This window comes from Paracoccidioides brasiliensis (genome assembly GCF_000150735.1).
Source record: "Paracoccidioides brasiliensis Pb18 unplaced genomic scaffold supercont2.3, whole genome shotgun sequence".
Lineage (NCBI taxonomy): Eukaryota > Fungi > Ascomycota > Eurotiomycetes > Onygenales > Ajellomycetaceae > Paracoccidioides > Paracoccidioides brasiliensis.
This window is the reverse complement of record NW_011371360.1, coordinates 1,744,784-1,760,850: the sequence shown is the minus strand read 5'-3', so window position 1 is coordinate 1,760,850 and position 16,067 is coordinate 1,744,784. Positions and strand designations below refer to the sequence as shown.

Here is a 16,067-nt window from a genome sequence, read left to right as displayed (position 1 = left end):
AACCACCAATTCAATAACATCAAATTACAATAGGATTAGGGCAGCTTGTCCTTTTATGGCCTGCAATATCACAGTTTGCTCGCCTTGGTGGAGCTCATGGGCATGGTGTGGGAACAAGCTGTGACATATTAGAATTCCGAGCTTCTTGCCTGATTAACTCCCCCTTCAGATTACAGCCTGTAGCACTTTTGCATTATTGCTTCTCTTTCTCATTTGCAGCGAACATAATCTGATATTGCTTGTCTCATATCTACAAACCTTGATAGTGTGATCAACGCCTTTTATCAAGTCTTATAGAGAACTCTCAAGGCCTTGTCGTATCAGATTCTTGATCTTATTCAGCCTGCCTATGCAACTGATGAAAGTTGCTAGATTGATTTCTCAAGATGGAAAATTCGCAGCTGAATAATCTGATTTGATCCAAATAAGACGACTTTAGTAGTTATAAAGCTGCCCCAAACGTTCTAGGTATATGTTAGTCTCAGCGCCCGATTAGGCCTAACCCTCATCACGTGACCACGCAGGTTTGTTATAATCCGGGCAGACCCTTTTATTCCATCAAGCTTAGTATTTTGTTATATAGCAGTAGGCAACACACAGAGAGTTCCTTCTTATGCAGCTTGCATACACTCTCTAACAGGTATTGAAAACTTTTATATACACTGAAATTAGCTTTTATGAAGTTGGTTTTCTAGATAGAATTGAATTCAAACTGTATTTACTATTTAATTATATCTTTATATGTATTTTAAAATTACAATGACATTTATATTCAAAGACTATAAGATATGATAAATATATCAAAATATGTAAAGAAATAATTTTAAAATAAAATAACTGATATATTTATTCAAAATAAAGAGCAAATGATATCAATTTTACAAAAGTTAATAGTTAATAAAATTAGTATATATTTTATCTAAGCTCAATTTCATCTTCAATTTAAATCATTAAACAACTAATATTTCATTCTCACTTCTATCAATAGATCTTTAAATTGCTTTAACAAAATTACTTTTTAAAAATAATATATAAAAATAGTTCTTATCTGAAATAATAAATATTTTAATTTTAATTTTATTTATAATTTTTATATTGTAGAAACTTTACTTAGCTATGATATTTAATACTAATAATAATCATGATGATTAGTTATATAAAAGCCTCATTATAAATTCAATCTACTAAAAGTTACATAGATAGTTTAAGATTAAATTTTATGCTTAATAATTATATTTCTAGATCTTAAATTTTTTTTACAATTTTAAGATATTTGAACTTAAGACTGTTCATGATTATAGTAGCTTAAAAAATGACATAAAAGCTTTGAATGATATGTTCCTAGATTTGACACTCAGCTCTTATTGATAAAGGAGAAATATATAAAATTCTAAAGTAAAAAGATAGTTAATTATATTCTCAATAAATATTAATTAAAAAGGGAGTTTTCATGTAGCTAAATTAAAAACTCACTGGACTAGCGGATTCTCTTCGTATTCGCTTAATTTACAGCAAATTAATCATTAAGTTGATAGAAAAAAAAAATTTAAAGACTGATATCTTATAGATACGATCTCATACACTAAAGAGATTTCTTAATTTTTAAAAGCATTTATTGCAAGCTCAAGTCACCCCTCTCTCTCTAGAGAATCTGATGAAGTCTTACTGTGAATCGAAGGGTAGGAACTATCATGTTGTTGAAAATGTTAAATCAATCAAAATGATAATTTAGCACACTTGATGGTTACGTCCAACTGCGGCGCCCCAAACCAGGTTTTTAGCCGTTGCCCCGCACGTGATCAGGCGGATGCAGATTAGCTAGCTCCTCCCGCATCCATCCAAGGGAAGGAGGCTAGATTGCGACCTTGGTTGCCAAGAAGGGCTGAGAGAAGCGAATGGCGTCTTCTTGCACCAAAGCTTATATAATATGACGATGGAAGAAGGCAACAACAAAAACTAGTTGACTAAACTTCAACGTGTAACTAATGGTTAGTTAGTTACCTGTCAGGCTGTATGTACATCGTACCTGCGCACGGTCTGTGAATACCTTTGATGGACTCCGGTCGGTTGACGCAGGATATGGCTGGCCATTCTAAAGGTATGTGGTTGTATTTCAGTTAGGAGATTAACTGCCCACCTTTTTTTGAGCTCGTTTTTAACTGCAGAGTGAAAAGAGCCCTTATTCTCCGCCCTGAAGAATCTCTCCATAAACACCAACACACAACAACCTTCCGCCATCGCGAAAAAGAAACAAGCAAATAAATCCTCCCCAGTCGCAGAATCATGGGAAGATGCGTACGTCTCCTCCTCTGAAAATGAAGAAGGCATCACCCCGCCCGCATCCGCAACCCTGAAATCCCCCCTGACCGCCGTATCTACCAACACGTCAACCGGCAGCAGCACACTCTCCACCAACTTAACACCAGGCATCTGTGCCCCACCACCAACACCCATATCTCCTCAAAGCGGGTCTCTTCCCCGCTGGACTCCCGACCTTGCCTCCCTCCCTCCTATCCCGGACCGCGCCGTTGCCACATCGCCTCCTACCGCGACACATCTCAACCAGGACAAGAGGCCCGAAAAACAGACTTCAGTCGCGAGCCGCATGATTGCAGGCGCTCTGGGGATTAGGGCTCCGAAACGCACGGAGGAACAGAAAGCGTATGATCGTGCGATGAGGGAGAAAGAGGCGAAGCGGAGGGAGAAGGAGCGGGAGGCGGAGAATGTAAGGCGGAGGGAAGAGAAGAAGGCAAAAATGGCGATTTGGGAGGAGTAAATAGATTGGTTTTTTTTTTTTTTTTTTTTTTTGTGTGTGTGTGTGTGTGTGTGTGTCTCTCTGGTTTTCCTTTCGGGTTCTGGGGTGTTTCCTTCCACTTTATTTATGTTGGATTCTTTATAAAGCCTTCATGAAGGGTTTCTTTTCTTTCTCATATGTTCCCTCTCCTCGGATTCTCCATGATTTAATATCACCATCACTACTGGTATAGTTATGGCTAATTATTATGACCAAAGTCGGGCTTGATTCCTGTACATATCTTATCTCTATAATGTCACCAAGGAAAAATGCGTCGTTCGCGCTCTATTTTTGATCATTTATCCTTTTATCTCTATCCACTGAACGTATCGGTATCAGACACAGCTATTGATGAATAAAAACCCCCACAATCCCCACGACTCCATGAAAAAGTTTGCCACCTTGATGTGGAAGATGTCATGTCACATTCTTCTTCGCAGCTCATCGCTAATTACAGCCAAGAGTCCTCACCCATACATTTCACTACCTCTGAAGATATGAGGCGCCTGTGTCCTTGGGAACCGCCTCGTGAACCACCAGTTATGTCACGCGTCCAACCCGTCTTCCCTTATTGTTTAGTGCTGTACCAATCTGAATAAACAAGGTGTTTATTTCCACTAAACCCGAAGCCCCCTGGACGCAATGTGGTATAGGTATCAAATGAAAATGCATTAGAGTCAATGCAGAGGCGGTGCAAAGACGCGAGGCCGGATTTGGACAACAAGAGAACAATCGCCAAGATCAAAAGAACAGGTTGGGAGCAAGACACGCATCTATATCCTTTTCAATCCATGAGATTTTAAGCTAAGTGTAACTGACAACAAATGAAAAGAACAAAAGAAATCGGGAAGATCGAGCGAAACCGACTAGCCAAGAAATATAACACCTTCACAGAAAAGCTTAGGAAGAGAGCCGCGGGGGGGAGGATCTGGAAATTAACAATAACAGAATAAACACAAGCAGAACGCGACTGACTTTTGGCACCTGTAAGAAACATATCTCGCATTTATGATATTTGCCACCCCCCCGGGGGTTAATTTGGACGTTTCGAATCGCATATGGCCCGTCTGAATCAGACGCGGCATACAAAAAAGGCTGTGCAATGTAGGGATGGGGGGGAAAAAAACAAACAAACAAACAAACACAGGCACATGGCACTGGCACTGGCACAATATGATATGACAAGTCGAATTTAAGAAAATAGCCGATCCCGCAGGAGGGCATGAGAAGCTACCGCGCTCTACAATCGGGCTTGGGATTAAGAAGAAGGTATATCGTAAGAAACAGATGAGAAACTATCGCGAAGACAGGGGTTATCAGCCAGTGACTTTGGATCTTTTATTTCCTGATTTGATTGACTCAAATCGGGGATTCTATTAACCCAACTCACCTCGTTGAATCAATTAAAAGGAAGGAAATAGCCCCGTATCAGCCTCCAATCTGCTCCTGATGAACTTCCAGCGTATCGCCATCTGCCATATCGAGCTGCAATAAACAACTAATTAGTCTCTTGTAGCTGCGCCAAACGCGGCGTGCAAATCTGCCGGCAGCGCGACAGCCATAGGCAAAGAGATCTGTGGGGAGAGACACTTACAGTATCAGGCGTATCATCTTGTCTGACCCTTGTTCCATCAAATAGAAAGCGTACTTGCGTCATGTCCTTGCCCTGACGCTGGCAGAAGGCCTCCATAAGTTTCTTGAGTTGCGTGGAGCGCTTAATCTTAAAGAACACTTCGTTGTTATTATCAGTAACTTTTATGTTGAGATGTTCACTGGGAGGTTGCGCGGCTGATGTATTCTCCTGTGGTGTTGTGTCCATTATGAGATATGGAGTAATTGAGTAAAAGAGATGGCTTTGGTGCGAGCCGTTTGGATGGGAGTGTAGGGTTAGTATATGGAGTCCGCAAGCAGTAAGGATTATCTTAAGCCGTACAAAGGATAGCAATAGAAAACACGGGACTTACTATGGGCTTCTCTCAAGTGTTGTTTGTTTAATGGTGTTGTTGAGTGAGGTGCAGTTCAAGGATTGGAATGAAGGGAGTTTGATCGAATGGATGTTGAGTTTGTCCTTGGGTTGATATAAATGCGCAGCGTCAGTGAATGGAATGCACCCCAAACGGCAGCCTGGAAAATCTATTTTGCCGCTCGGAGTTTGGCTGGCGCGCAGAACTAGAACTGCGATTAGGTAACACCAACAAATGGACCCAAACTCCCGTTTGATATCAATCTGTCGCCAACGCAGAAACCAACTCCGATCAAATAGGATGCCTATTGGGGACCACAAACGAATGGAGGTGATTTTCAAAATATGGTAAGAGTAAGACTGTTTTGCCTTTGTAGGATGCCCGATCTTTTCCAGAAACTGATGAGAACTTATTGGATAGGGGTTGAAAGAAGATATTGCATATGATCCGCCTTGTCACCTAAGAGCAGTATGTAACTGTCCAATTGTATAAGTTTCCATTGCTTGGTCTGCTATTTTGCTAACTAATGCTGTCACCAGTGTGCTATACAAGGTATATATATATATATATAAAGAAGAAGAAAAAAGACATATTCCCCCACGGAAAAACTAGCTTTGGCTCCCAAGATTGACGGATATCTTTTTTTTGTGTCAACAGGGTGCCTTTCCAAGAACTCATATAAGGAAGAGAAATGCCAAAACCAGATAGACGCCCTCTATCAATGTTGCAAGGCATTCTATGAAGCACGAGGCGAAAACGCACGAACCCCAAGCTGCCCAAAACCCGATCTTCTAAAATTGAAGATGAAGCAACGAGCGGAGGAGAAGCGAGGCAAGTAAGAGAGCAAAGTGAGAGTTTGAAAAGAAGAGGGCTCAGTCGATATTAGATTAGAAAGACCGGTAGCGCATTGGCAATTGAAAGAATAGCAAGACCAATCAATCTTTCATAGTGTAAATAAATCAAAAATAAAGAACTGTAACAATCACTCTTCTAAGTTTTCCTTGCCAATAGAGTTGAATCCAACCAGAATATGTATGGGGATTGTCGAATTCATTCTAAGACGCTCGTGAGCACGCAAGAGGACCTCAAGGGACCTGAACAAACATCGAGTGAACTCCTGACAGGAGTTCGTCTGATCCGAGACTCTAATGAACGCCTATATGACATATGTTGAAGGAAAAGAAAAAAAAATAGTGGAAAATCTGCTGTAGGAAAGCTTTTATGGTCGGCAGAGGTTGGAACTAGTCCTATTCGGGACTAGGCATTTCTTCCCATTGCTTGCATCGTGAAGCTAGTTAAACAAAAAGACATGTTACCTAATTACATCGTCCCTTGTTTATCACTGCTCCTTACTCTCTACCAGAACACAACACAGCATCTACCACGTACATGCGTTCCATATGCCCTTCATCCAGTTGGAACCAGTGCTTATCTAGAGGACCATGGCGCCCATGACATATTCTTCAGGGTTCCCGCTGGGACAGCAAAACCTCCCTCCTGTGAGTTCTGCAGTTCTGACGATTGCGAACTTACAACAACAGCTAACTTACTGTAGATTCATGCTCCACCCAGCCGCCTCCATGATGTAGAAATTATAGAGATTGATGACGATGATGACGACGATGTGGACGAGGAAGACGAAGAGGAAGAGGAAGAAGAAGAGGAGGAGGAGGAGGATTTAGAGGACGAAGAAAACGACGACGAAGGCGAGGATGAAGACGAGGAAGCTGAGGGTGACAACGAGGACGAGGACGATGTTTTGACTGGAACTGACTCCATGGAAGAGAGAAGTTCTGATTTAGAAGAAGTTGAGCAAGGTTTGTTTATGCCATTGCTAAGAAAAACTGTCTGATTCATGTGTTTCTTACTGATTTGCCTCGCATGATTAGATGTTTTGGCTCTTTCATCTGGCCCAGCTTCCCCAGGTCTACTGACACCGGCTGATATACAACAAGTCATAAACCCGCTTCGAAACACAGCAAATCGCGTAGCAAGCCAAATAGAAGCCTTTGCTCAAAGCTTAAACCAGTTTAAAAAACACGACCATGGCCCGGGTGACCCGGGAACGTTTCTCGAAGCCTGTAAATTGGTCCAGAAATACAAAAAAATTGCGGAAACAGCTGCGAAGGAACTGTCGAAAACCAGCACCCTTCGAAAAGTTAAGCAATCAACAAATAATCGAGAATCTGGATGTAGTCAAAGCCCCAATCGTGCGAAATTAGATGAACAGATCAGGCGATGGCAGCTGGAAGCTGAAACTTGGGAGTTAGTGCTTCAAATGATCTCTATCGATGATCCTGATTCACGCCTCCGAACGCAAAAGGCTCAGCAGACCGTCCTGCAGTCGCTGCATCGATATTCTACGGACCAGGAGGTCTGGAATAAATTCCTCGAGGCGGATCATTTTGCATCGGAGAACGTCATTGTACTGAAATGGCTGGAGAAAACTGCAAGGTCGTCACCCCAAGATATTGATGCGCTAATTTCTGAATTAGAAACTCAGGCTGAGAGAGGACAAGGACTCTGGGCCCATGGCTGGCTCTATACAAAGGAGGCAATTAAGGGGGCAAAGCGACTGCGGTCTTGGCCCCAACCATTAGAGCCTAATGACCCGGGGCTTACGATGTCTCTACTGAATGTGGAACAACAGGAACCCTTAGTCACTCAATTAGATCCTGATGCTGTCACCCGACAACAACACGGACTTCAGAAACAAGATCAGTTTTATGAGCAAGCTGCATGGCTCACTTGTTGGAAATTGCTCAGGGAGGGCCAAAGCTGGAAGCACATTCGAGAATGGTCTCATGAACGATTGGAAAACTGGAGGGCAATCAGTGTTTGCGGTATACCTGGCGATTCACCCTCTCAGGACGGAAAAGCTGCAAAATCTGGTCTTACTCGACTGATGAGCTATAGATTTCAAGAGTCATGGAGAAATGCGTGTTTGGCGCTTGCTAATAATACTGCGACTAACGCCTTTGAGAAGGCCGTCTATGCACTTATTTGTGGCGAAACAGAGCCAGCGTACGCTATTTGCCAGGGCTGGGGTGATTACATTTATGTCTACTTTAATCATTTAATCCTTGCGAGATACCGTGAATTTTGCAAGCAATTTCATCGGAAACTGAGCTTCTCTCCGACCACCGATGTGGCTCTATCCATCGAACCCGCAGCGTACGCCAACATCAATATCTTCCTGGATAACGTCAGAAGAAACGAGAGAACCGCCGTTGAAGCCAGGAACCCTTATCGCACTATCCAAGCGGCTATCCTGAGCAAAAACTACAACCACTTCTTTTTCCATCAGGCGAACGCTGTTTCAAAAGCCGCCAGTACCTCGAACAAAGCAACTCTCGTTCCGAAAACTGTAATCACTAATGTTGATGATGCTTGTCTTATTGCTGCTCGGGATGACGATGCCATGCGTATCATCAGCCATTTGTTCCTCATTCTACAATCACTTGGATATGTTCGCACCGACTCCCTTTATGTTCAAACCGCCTGCATTAATATCATTAGCTACATCAATCTCCTGCGCAAAGCTGGCAAGCTCGAACTCATACCACTTTATGCATCGCTTCTCCCTGAAAATGCAGCACATATGGTTCTTGGAAAAGTGCTGATCGACATCGTTGAGCCAAAAGAACGGGAAAAGCAAGTTGCGATAATGAAGCGGTTAAATATCAATCTTGGAGCCATTGTGGAGAGTCAGTGGCAATTGGTCACTGCCCAGGCTGATGCTAAGGAAGATAAAACGACGACTATTCGGTTGAAGAGGAGCGTCATCAATCAAGGAAAAGGCCCAGGGAGAATCGGGCCCATCAAAAAGAATCTCATCGGTCGGCGCGTTTCGCATGAGGACGAGTATTTGATACGTTGTTTGGAATGGCATCGCTACGCAGATGATCAACTGCAAAATATTTGCCCGAGAGGGTCACATCTCTATAAGCGGTTTATGGGTAAGACCCTTCCAGTCATAGGTCCAGTTTCCTGATATTAGGAAGGAAAATATTGCTGACATCCTATTACTAAACAGGTGCTGGACGGCTTGGTGCAGCACGTGAGCTTTATAGGCGTGTCCGCGTTGAGATGGTTCCCGGTGATATTACAGGACTGGATAAATCACCTTACGATATCTTGAATGGTGGGGAGAATGGCATTGACGACCCAGCAAAAGCAAGTCCGACGAAAAGCCCTATGAAATCGGGAATCCAAAGACGGCGTCCATTATCGCGCGGTCAAAGAGCGGATCTCTATCTCCAATCACACACAATGCGCGATCTAGAATATCTCATCGCTGCCTTCGTCAGCTTGGAGACTTGGGCAAACCGGATGGATGAATATGAGCAGTATGTATTTCAATATCCCTCGCCAACTTTCCATGCACCTCTATATGTCTTTATTAACTTGGAGCTACAGTCTATCCGATAAGCAGCAGGCGAAAGAGTTCCGGAAAACGCTACAGGAAACTGTAGATTCAATCACAGAGTGTATCGAACCCCTTTTCGGAGACTGGCTCGGCTACCCGAAAGACGGTAAGAAAATTAAAAAAGAAATCCCCCTTCACAATTTGCTCATCCATTAGTTAGAAACAATATTCCCAACTAATTACTCGGGCTCATTATCTAGACGCGGAAGCAACCGAACTCGAATTCATAAAATCAACCTACCTCCCCGAGGTCATTTTGGCCTATCACAGCGCGATTTTCTTCGCAGGACACACGATTGGGCGCGAAGTGCTCGCTCAGTGCATGACGCTTGCGGCTGTAATAGCCTCGTCTCAAATTATGACAGACAGCTTCTTGGCATCTGGACGCATGTGTGAATTGGTAGATGTGCTGGCGCTATCGAGCGTTGCGCTGATGAGTTCCAAGGACTCGAAGCCAAAGAAGAAGTCAGAGGACGGTGCATGCCTTGATATCTGGAAGATCAAACCGCAGCAGGATCTGGAGATGCCTTAGCGTAACGGAGGAGGAATTGGACTAGGTTAAGTTTTTTTGTATGATTCCTCTTTAAAGAGGTTTAAAAGGTTTTCAAGGATGGGTGTGGTTTTGGTATAGGTTTTTGTTTGATTTGATTTACTCAGTTCAAAATGACTGTATTCCTGTCCAAAGGACAAGCAGTGTATATTATTCTAATGTGTTGTCTAATGGCTCTCACCTGAAAAGTTTCAATCAACCGTCTCATCCACTATGCTCTCTCATAGTTAAGGATTTTCTCATTTCTTATCGTGATTACAAACACAAGTCCCTTGGGGTTTCTGAACGTGCCAACTACATTTCCTAACTTCTTAACTTGCCCCTTGACTATCAATACAATATCCCTACAAAAAAAATTTAAAAAATAAAAAGACATGGCCCCTAGGTCGAGCTGATTCGCACCCTCATCTATTCACTCCCTCGTTACTATCGCATAAGCTTATTACCCAGAACTTTGGCTGGAAACGAAATTGCTCTTCTTTGATTTTAACCGGGGAAATCTTAGCTAGAAAGGGCGTGTTTCTTATATGTTTATGTGAATTCTCCCGTGATTCGGACGATTTCATTGATAAATTGTCAGGATGCAGACGACAAGGAGCACACTGACAACGTCATAGAGAGTCGTAGATGGAGGTTCTTCACATAAAAAATGTCAACCCAGTGATATCTCGATTGTTGCAACCTGCAAATCATATTGGGATCCACAGCTTCCACGGTCTCTTCGTCAGGAGGTTTTCTAGACAGCGATTTACTAGCAAGCCGGGATTCCTTGCAGATATCTACCCGTGGATATGTCAAGATATATATCAGGATTTGGTGCTCGGGGGTTCCTCGCTGGATTCGAGTCAAGATTTCACTTCAGCAAGCCAACTGGATTTGGAATTATGAATAAGGAGAGGAGAGCAATAACTATCTAGTTCTACTTTAAAAGTTGAAAAAATATCAGAAATATTTACTCGGCCTTTATGGCTAATGCAAGTGAACGTATTGGGCGTTGTCAGCTCGCACTACACGAAGGCATATCTCATTCTATGCTGAGCTACCTCCGAGATGTGTTGTTGGTGTATCTCTGCATCTTCCCAGGGTTGATATCCAGTCTATCGACCCTGCGCTCAAAAAGTTGATCGTTCTGCATGCTACTTGGTCGGGTGCAGGCCCAGATAACCCCTATTCAAGGCTCCCGCGTTTACAGGAGGCAATGAAAGACAGGACGGAAAACAACTATTGTTTAACCGTGACGGCAGCATCTAGTTGTTATTTAAATGTGTGAGAAATAGATAAAATTTATCGAGCCGAGGCGGCTGCCTGCCAATCCATCAAATATTTTTCCAATGTGTTTGAAAGGGAAACGGGGAACCTCCTATGCGCAGCAATGACAACCAGCAAGCATCCTGAACTCTTTCCTGAGAGCTGCTGGAGATGTAATGTGATGAAACGAAATAATCATGCAATGACTGGACGTCATCTGCTTGCCGTGATTTGGAGAAGGAGATCTTGCACATGGTGGGCAGATAGCAGCAGCTTGAGCTTGATTTACAGAAATATCAGTGTCCTTTATTACCTTTAAGGCTGGATGAATTCGTTCTTTGTGTCAATCGACCAAATCAACATAGAGGTCACTATCGAATTCGTTAGGATCCAGGCTGGATGGAATGTAATAGGTATCAATTGTTGAATGAGTGTGCCTAAGAGCTTTATGGAACATGTTGGCAATTTGGCAAAGGAGGAAACAATTGATTGTTCATCAAGATTAGAGCTTGGGAAGGGAAACAGGGAAGAAGAATGGTAAAAATATTCAGTGGCAATTTGTTTCACAGACCTGTTCCCTTCCCCGTCTTTCTCCTTTCCCCTACCACATAAGCAAAACTATCCACGCGGCGGATACAATCTCTGTAATCCCATTTCTTCGAGCATACACAAAAAAGTCTCCTGCATATACCATTCATAATTTCTTAGTGCATCGAGATCTCAGATAGGTACGTGTACGACAATAGTGTGTTAAACCCGGGGTTTCCCTTATATTTTTCAACACGCAGCAAACATGCGCGAGGAAACACAAAGCGTAATGGCAGCTTGCAAATTTCGGAGCTATCCGAAGGGCTGTGCTACTTTTATACACAGCCACACTGGCACAGGCCGCGAAGGGTGTTCCGGCAGATTCATTCCAATCGCCCGCCTCCCTAAACTCCTGATGTTAAAACCGCCTCTTATCGCCAATTCCCCATACAAAAGAGTGTGGGAAACTTGTGATAAGAAAGTGCGACACTGGCCAACAATCCATTCTAGGTCATCAGGATAGAATTCCAAATGCCTTGCAGTTTCGGGGACCATGGCACCCGTTACGCTGCAGATTGTTTTATGTGGCGGAACAAGAGAGGCAATAATTAGCAGGGCTGTGCAAGGCATCCCCAATCTTCCAAGGCGGCATGGCTAAGTGCATGTCTCTTTGTAGCGGATTGATGGTTGGAAAAGTGGTCGATGACCCTCCTGGGTTTCCATTGACATTGTGCAGTTTGCCTGCATATGTCCCCGTACTAATCTTTTGTCTTTAAATGAGCGGTAATATACACACGTCGACACTGGATGTGTGTGCATATGGGGATTTATGCATACCCGCTTGGTAGAGGCAACTTGCACGAATGATATGCTGCAGACCGTTTGATAGGTTCAATTTCAACTAGACTTAATCTCCAAGGTCATCTCTCATGTGAATTGGAAGATACCTAATGAGCCTTGTGAAGCCAGATCAGGTGTGCCTAGGGAGCACGACAACAGACAGTCAAGCGTACAGTAACTCAAACGTCGGTCGAATCGTCCTTATCCACTCACAAAACTCTAGACGCCATCGGACGTGGGAACGCGCATATCAAGCAGTGTAAGGCACCGTATCGGGAAAACCATATCCGTATGAAAAAATGACCACGACTGAAGTTGGTAAAAGAAATTGCCCCACGCTTTGCGTCTGTTTGTGCGTCGACGGTAATTAAATGAAGAAGTTCCTGGGTTTGTTCACACCAAACCAATTTGAACATAATATGAACATTTATCAAACAATATTTCCGAGGATAGGAAAACAAGAAGTTGTATGCTTACCAAACTCTGAGTAAGGAATGCGTCATGATGCTAAGAATTGAAAGTGCTTTCATCCAATTTGTTTGGCTATTAACCTGTGATAACTATCTTTTCCACGACATATTGGTTCAACGAAGCAACTTCTTTTGCTCCAAGGCTTTACACGATTATTACCACTTTCAAGGGATATCAACACAGAGAGTGGGTTCTTAGGCAAGGCAAGGGTACGTCAGTCAATTCGAGAAGGTTTCTTGAATAAGTGGCGGTATGGAATGGCTGGCTTATGACACCTGATCGTCTGGTCTCGATTGTGCATCAAATCTCGAAAGGATATGGCCAGCATATTTTATCGCCTCGGCTCACGGTCTTGAAATTCAACAATCTTCTTACCAATCGTGTAAGCGCGTCCGCCGACAAGGTGTGACCTTGCTATAGCTTATAAGAAGGGTGAAACGCAAGCAAAGGATTCACATGCAGCAGTCATCTTACTCAAAGTTGTCCTTGGTCAACAATATCAGAGTGAACGAGACGAGACTTGTGTATTGAAAAGTCAAGAAAAAGTGCAGAGTATCAAGCAGCGTAAGGTTAACTAGGTTATTGTGCCAATGTGTCAGAAATATCCTATCTCGAGATTGGTGGAAAGCCAACGGTTAAATGGAAATGAGCCAGACTATTCAAATGATCTTGCCCGGAAAAATAGCCTAAACAAGCAAAAAGTAATTAGTATTACAAGGTCCCAGCGAAGGCTTTCAACGTTGTGCCTGTTAGCCTTTGGTTAAAAATGAAAGCTGCCCCACACATTTGCTCCAGCTGAGCTTGGCAGTTGAAGTGATATTTTCCAAGAGGCGGCAACCTCTTGACCAACTGGAGGTGGCGGTAAAGGCTCCGAGGGTTGAAACCATAGGGTAATTCTTTTAGGGTATTATGACATGCATGAAAAATTATAGTTTAGCGATTGATCTCGTTCTAAGTTCGTCATAACATAAGCGATCACCCACTGGAACAGATCAACCTACCAGAAACACCGTTCCATTCAAACAAACCACCTGAATCAAATTGATCATTTAATTTGCCCACCAAATCAAAAAATCATCCAATCATGAAGGAAGGCTTCTTTTAGCCTTAACTTTCAAGCATGCAAGCAAGCTGCCAGGGTGTATGATGTCATTCCCTCAAGCCTATTGACTGCACGGCTACATCATACATATGAACTCTCAATAATACAATCAAAGCTAATCTCTATGGAAGAAGAATCTCTAGCTTAATGAATGATATTTATGAATGAAAGGGGTTTATCCTCTCAAAATCACAAGCAGGCATATGAGATATGAACTTCTAACAATATATACAGAATTTAGTTTATAATCTATAATTGAAAATATTAAGTTTGAAGGTTTTTTCAAAGCTAAAAATTAAATATATATGGTAGAATTATCAATAAATTTTATATAATGTTTTATACATTTAAATAAGTTAAATTAGTAAAAAATATTAAAAAGAAATATAATATTTTATTAAAAATATTGTAAAATTTAAAAAGTTAATTTTAATTATAAAAATTAAAAGATATATAAGTATAGTTAAGATAATTAATATATTAAGATAAACTCTATCTTTAATAACTATTTTTAAAATAAAATATATTAAATTTTATAATATAAATAAAATAATATAATTAATAAATAATAATTTTATATTTTAAATAATTACATAAATTATATTTTCACTAAATTTAATTATTTTTATATAAAAAGAAAATTTTTTTATTATTATATTTATTTTATCTTCTATAGTTATTAAATATTAAATATTATATTTTTTTTTTAAATATATTAAATTAAATCTAAGATTTAATATTAATTACTTCATAAAAATAAAAGTAAAAATTTAAATTTATATATTATAGCTAAAAAAAAAACATTAAAAACTATAATTATTAGAAATAAATTCAAAGCTATAGATTGAATGTTATAATTCAAAAGAGATTTTCTTATGTATTTATATTAATAGATACTTAGTCTCTTTAATACATCTTACAAATTTTAGTCTTTGTGAACCTCAAAAACCTCTGCTGTAGGACTTGATTAGAATGTCAGTTTCAATAAGATTAGGCAGTATCCCGTGCAGTACACAAAGTTATATTAGTTCAATTAACCAAGCTATACCAACTAGTTTGAGGGTATCAGCTGGCTACACATAGTGCTGCTCTTCTAACATAGGAAACAAGACTCTATAGGCTGCAAATGAGAAGTTAAATTGCAAGTGAAAACGAGAACATACCTATATAGCTCAAGAGGATATTCTGACAGCAGAGAAAGGACCAGCTAGTGCTCAAGCTGCTCAACAAGCTGTGGAGGGAGTAGTTAAGGATTCAAAATCAAGCCTCCTACAAAGCGAACAGCAGCACACTGTAGTAGAAGTGGCAACTCAGGAGCAATTCAAGACATAGAGCCCCTGCATGGCCCATCTGTTAATGAATAAAGTATGTGATGTTCCATATAATTGTTTGATGTTGAAGAATTTTTTGCAAGTAGTTATATAAGGTGGCGTGGGTGTCCGGTGGGTGATCTGCTCTGGTAAGTAATCGCTTACGTTAAATTGAAGAAACGGGGCTTTGCTTACCACCCAGAAGTTGTGGTTCTCCCTGGAAATGGCCTCGTTTCTTGGGCAGCACCAATTCCCCCAACTTTGCCAGCTCCAAGCCATTTGTGAGCAGTGAGCATTGAGGCAGTGCAGAATAATCCACGCCGCTGATTTGCTGGCTCTGTTTAAACTTTGATCCCCCCGCGGAGACCAAGTCAAAGATGAACTAAGCTGCGCCTTCATTAATTATTTTGTATGATGTGGAGTGAGATGGAGCTTCCATCGGAAAGTTCTCTTTGACGCAGGCAATAGGCAATAACCTTTTTGTTCGAGTGCAAGCTTGAACTTTTAAGAGGGCCAAAAAAGAGGGAAAAAAAAATTAACTCCAACAACAGCACTAATAGTCAGTGGGGACTGATTGCCATACTCTGTGCATCTCCTTGTCAAGTTCAAATCGGAATAGATAGCGTTGAACTGTAGATGAAGCATAGTTTGGGATTGTTTTACGTGACAAGTTAAATGAAAAATGGCCCCTTAGGCCAATCCTCTCCCACTGGCGATGTTCTCCATTATTCCTGTACGGGGTTTGCTTCAGGGACAACCATTGATTGTCCTTATGCATGTGAGCATGTTGTTCGTCACGTAAAGTAGAGGAGAGAGCGCTTGGAGGTAGTT

General features: G+C 41.5%; 3 protein-coding genes across 3 annotated transcripts; 2 read left to right on the top strand and 1 right to left on the bottom strand.

Annotated features, from left to right (window-relative positions):
* Positions 1–2,052: 2,052 nt before the first annotated feature.
* PADG_02909 (uncharacterized protein) lies at positions 2,053–2,776 on the top strand (the record flags this gene model as incomplete). Its single annotated transcript, XM_010760349.1, has 2 exons — positions 2,053–2,098; positions 2,175–2,776. 2 exons carry the CDS (start codon positions 2,053–2,055, stop codon positions 2,774–2,776), a joined length of 648 nt encoding a protein of 215 aa, XP_010758651.1.
* Positions 2,777–4,222: 1,446 nt separating this feature from the next.
* On the bottom strand, positions 4,223–4,613 carry PADG_02908 (SUMO family protein SMT3; the record flags this gene model as incomplete). Its single annotated transcript, XM_010760348.1, has 2 exons — positions 4,223–4,279; positions 4,389–4,613. 2 exons carry the CDS (start codon positions 4,611–4,613, stop codon positions 4,223–4,225), a joined length of 282 nt encoding a protein of 93 aa, XP_010758650.1.
* Positions 4,614–6,200: 1,587 nt separating this feature from the next.
* PADG_02906 (uncharacterized protein) lies at positions 6,201–9,719 on the top strand (the record flags this gene model as incomplete). Its single annotated transcript, XM_010760347.1, has 6 exons — positions 6,201–6,257; positions 6,314–6,575; positions 6,648–8,717; positions 8,795–9,107; positions 9,178–9,293; positions 9,388–9,719. The coding sequence occupies 6 exons, from the start codon at positions 6,201–6,203 to the stop codon at positions 9,717–9,719; spliced, it is 3,150 nt and encodes a 1,049-aa protein (XP_010758649.1).
* Positions 9,720–16,067: the final 6,348 nt, after the last annotated feature.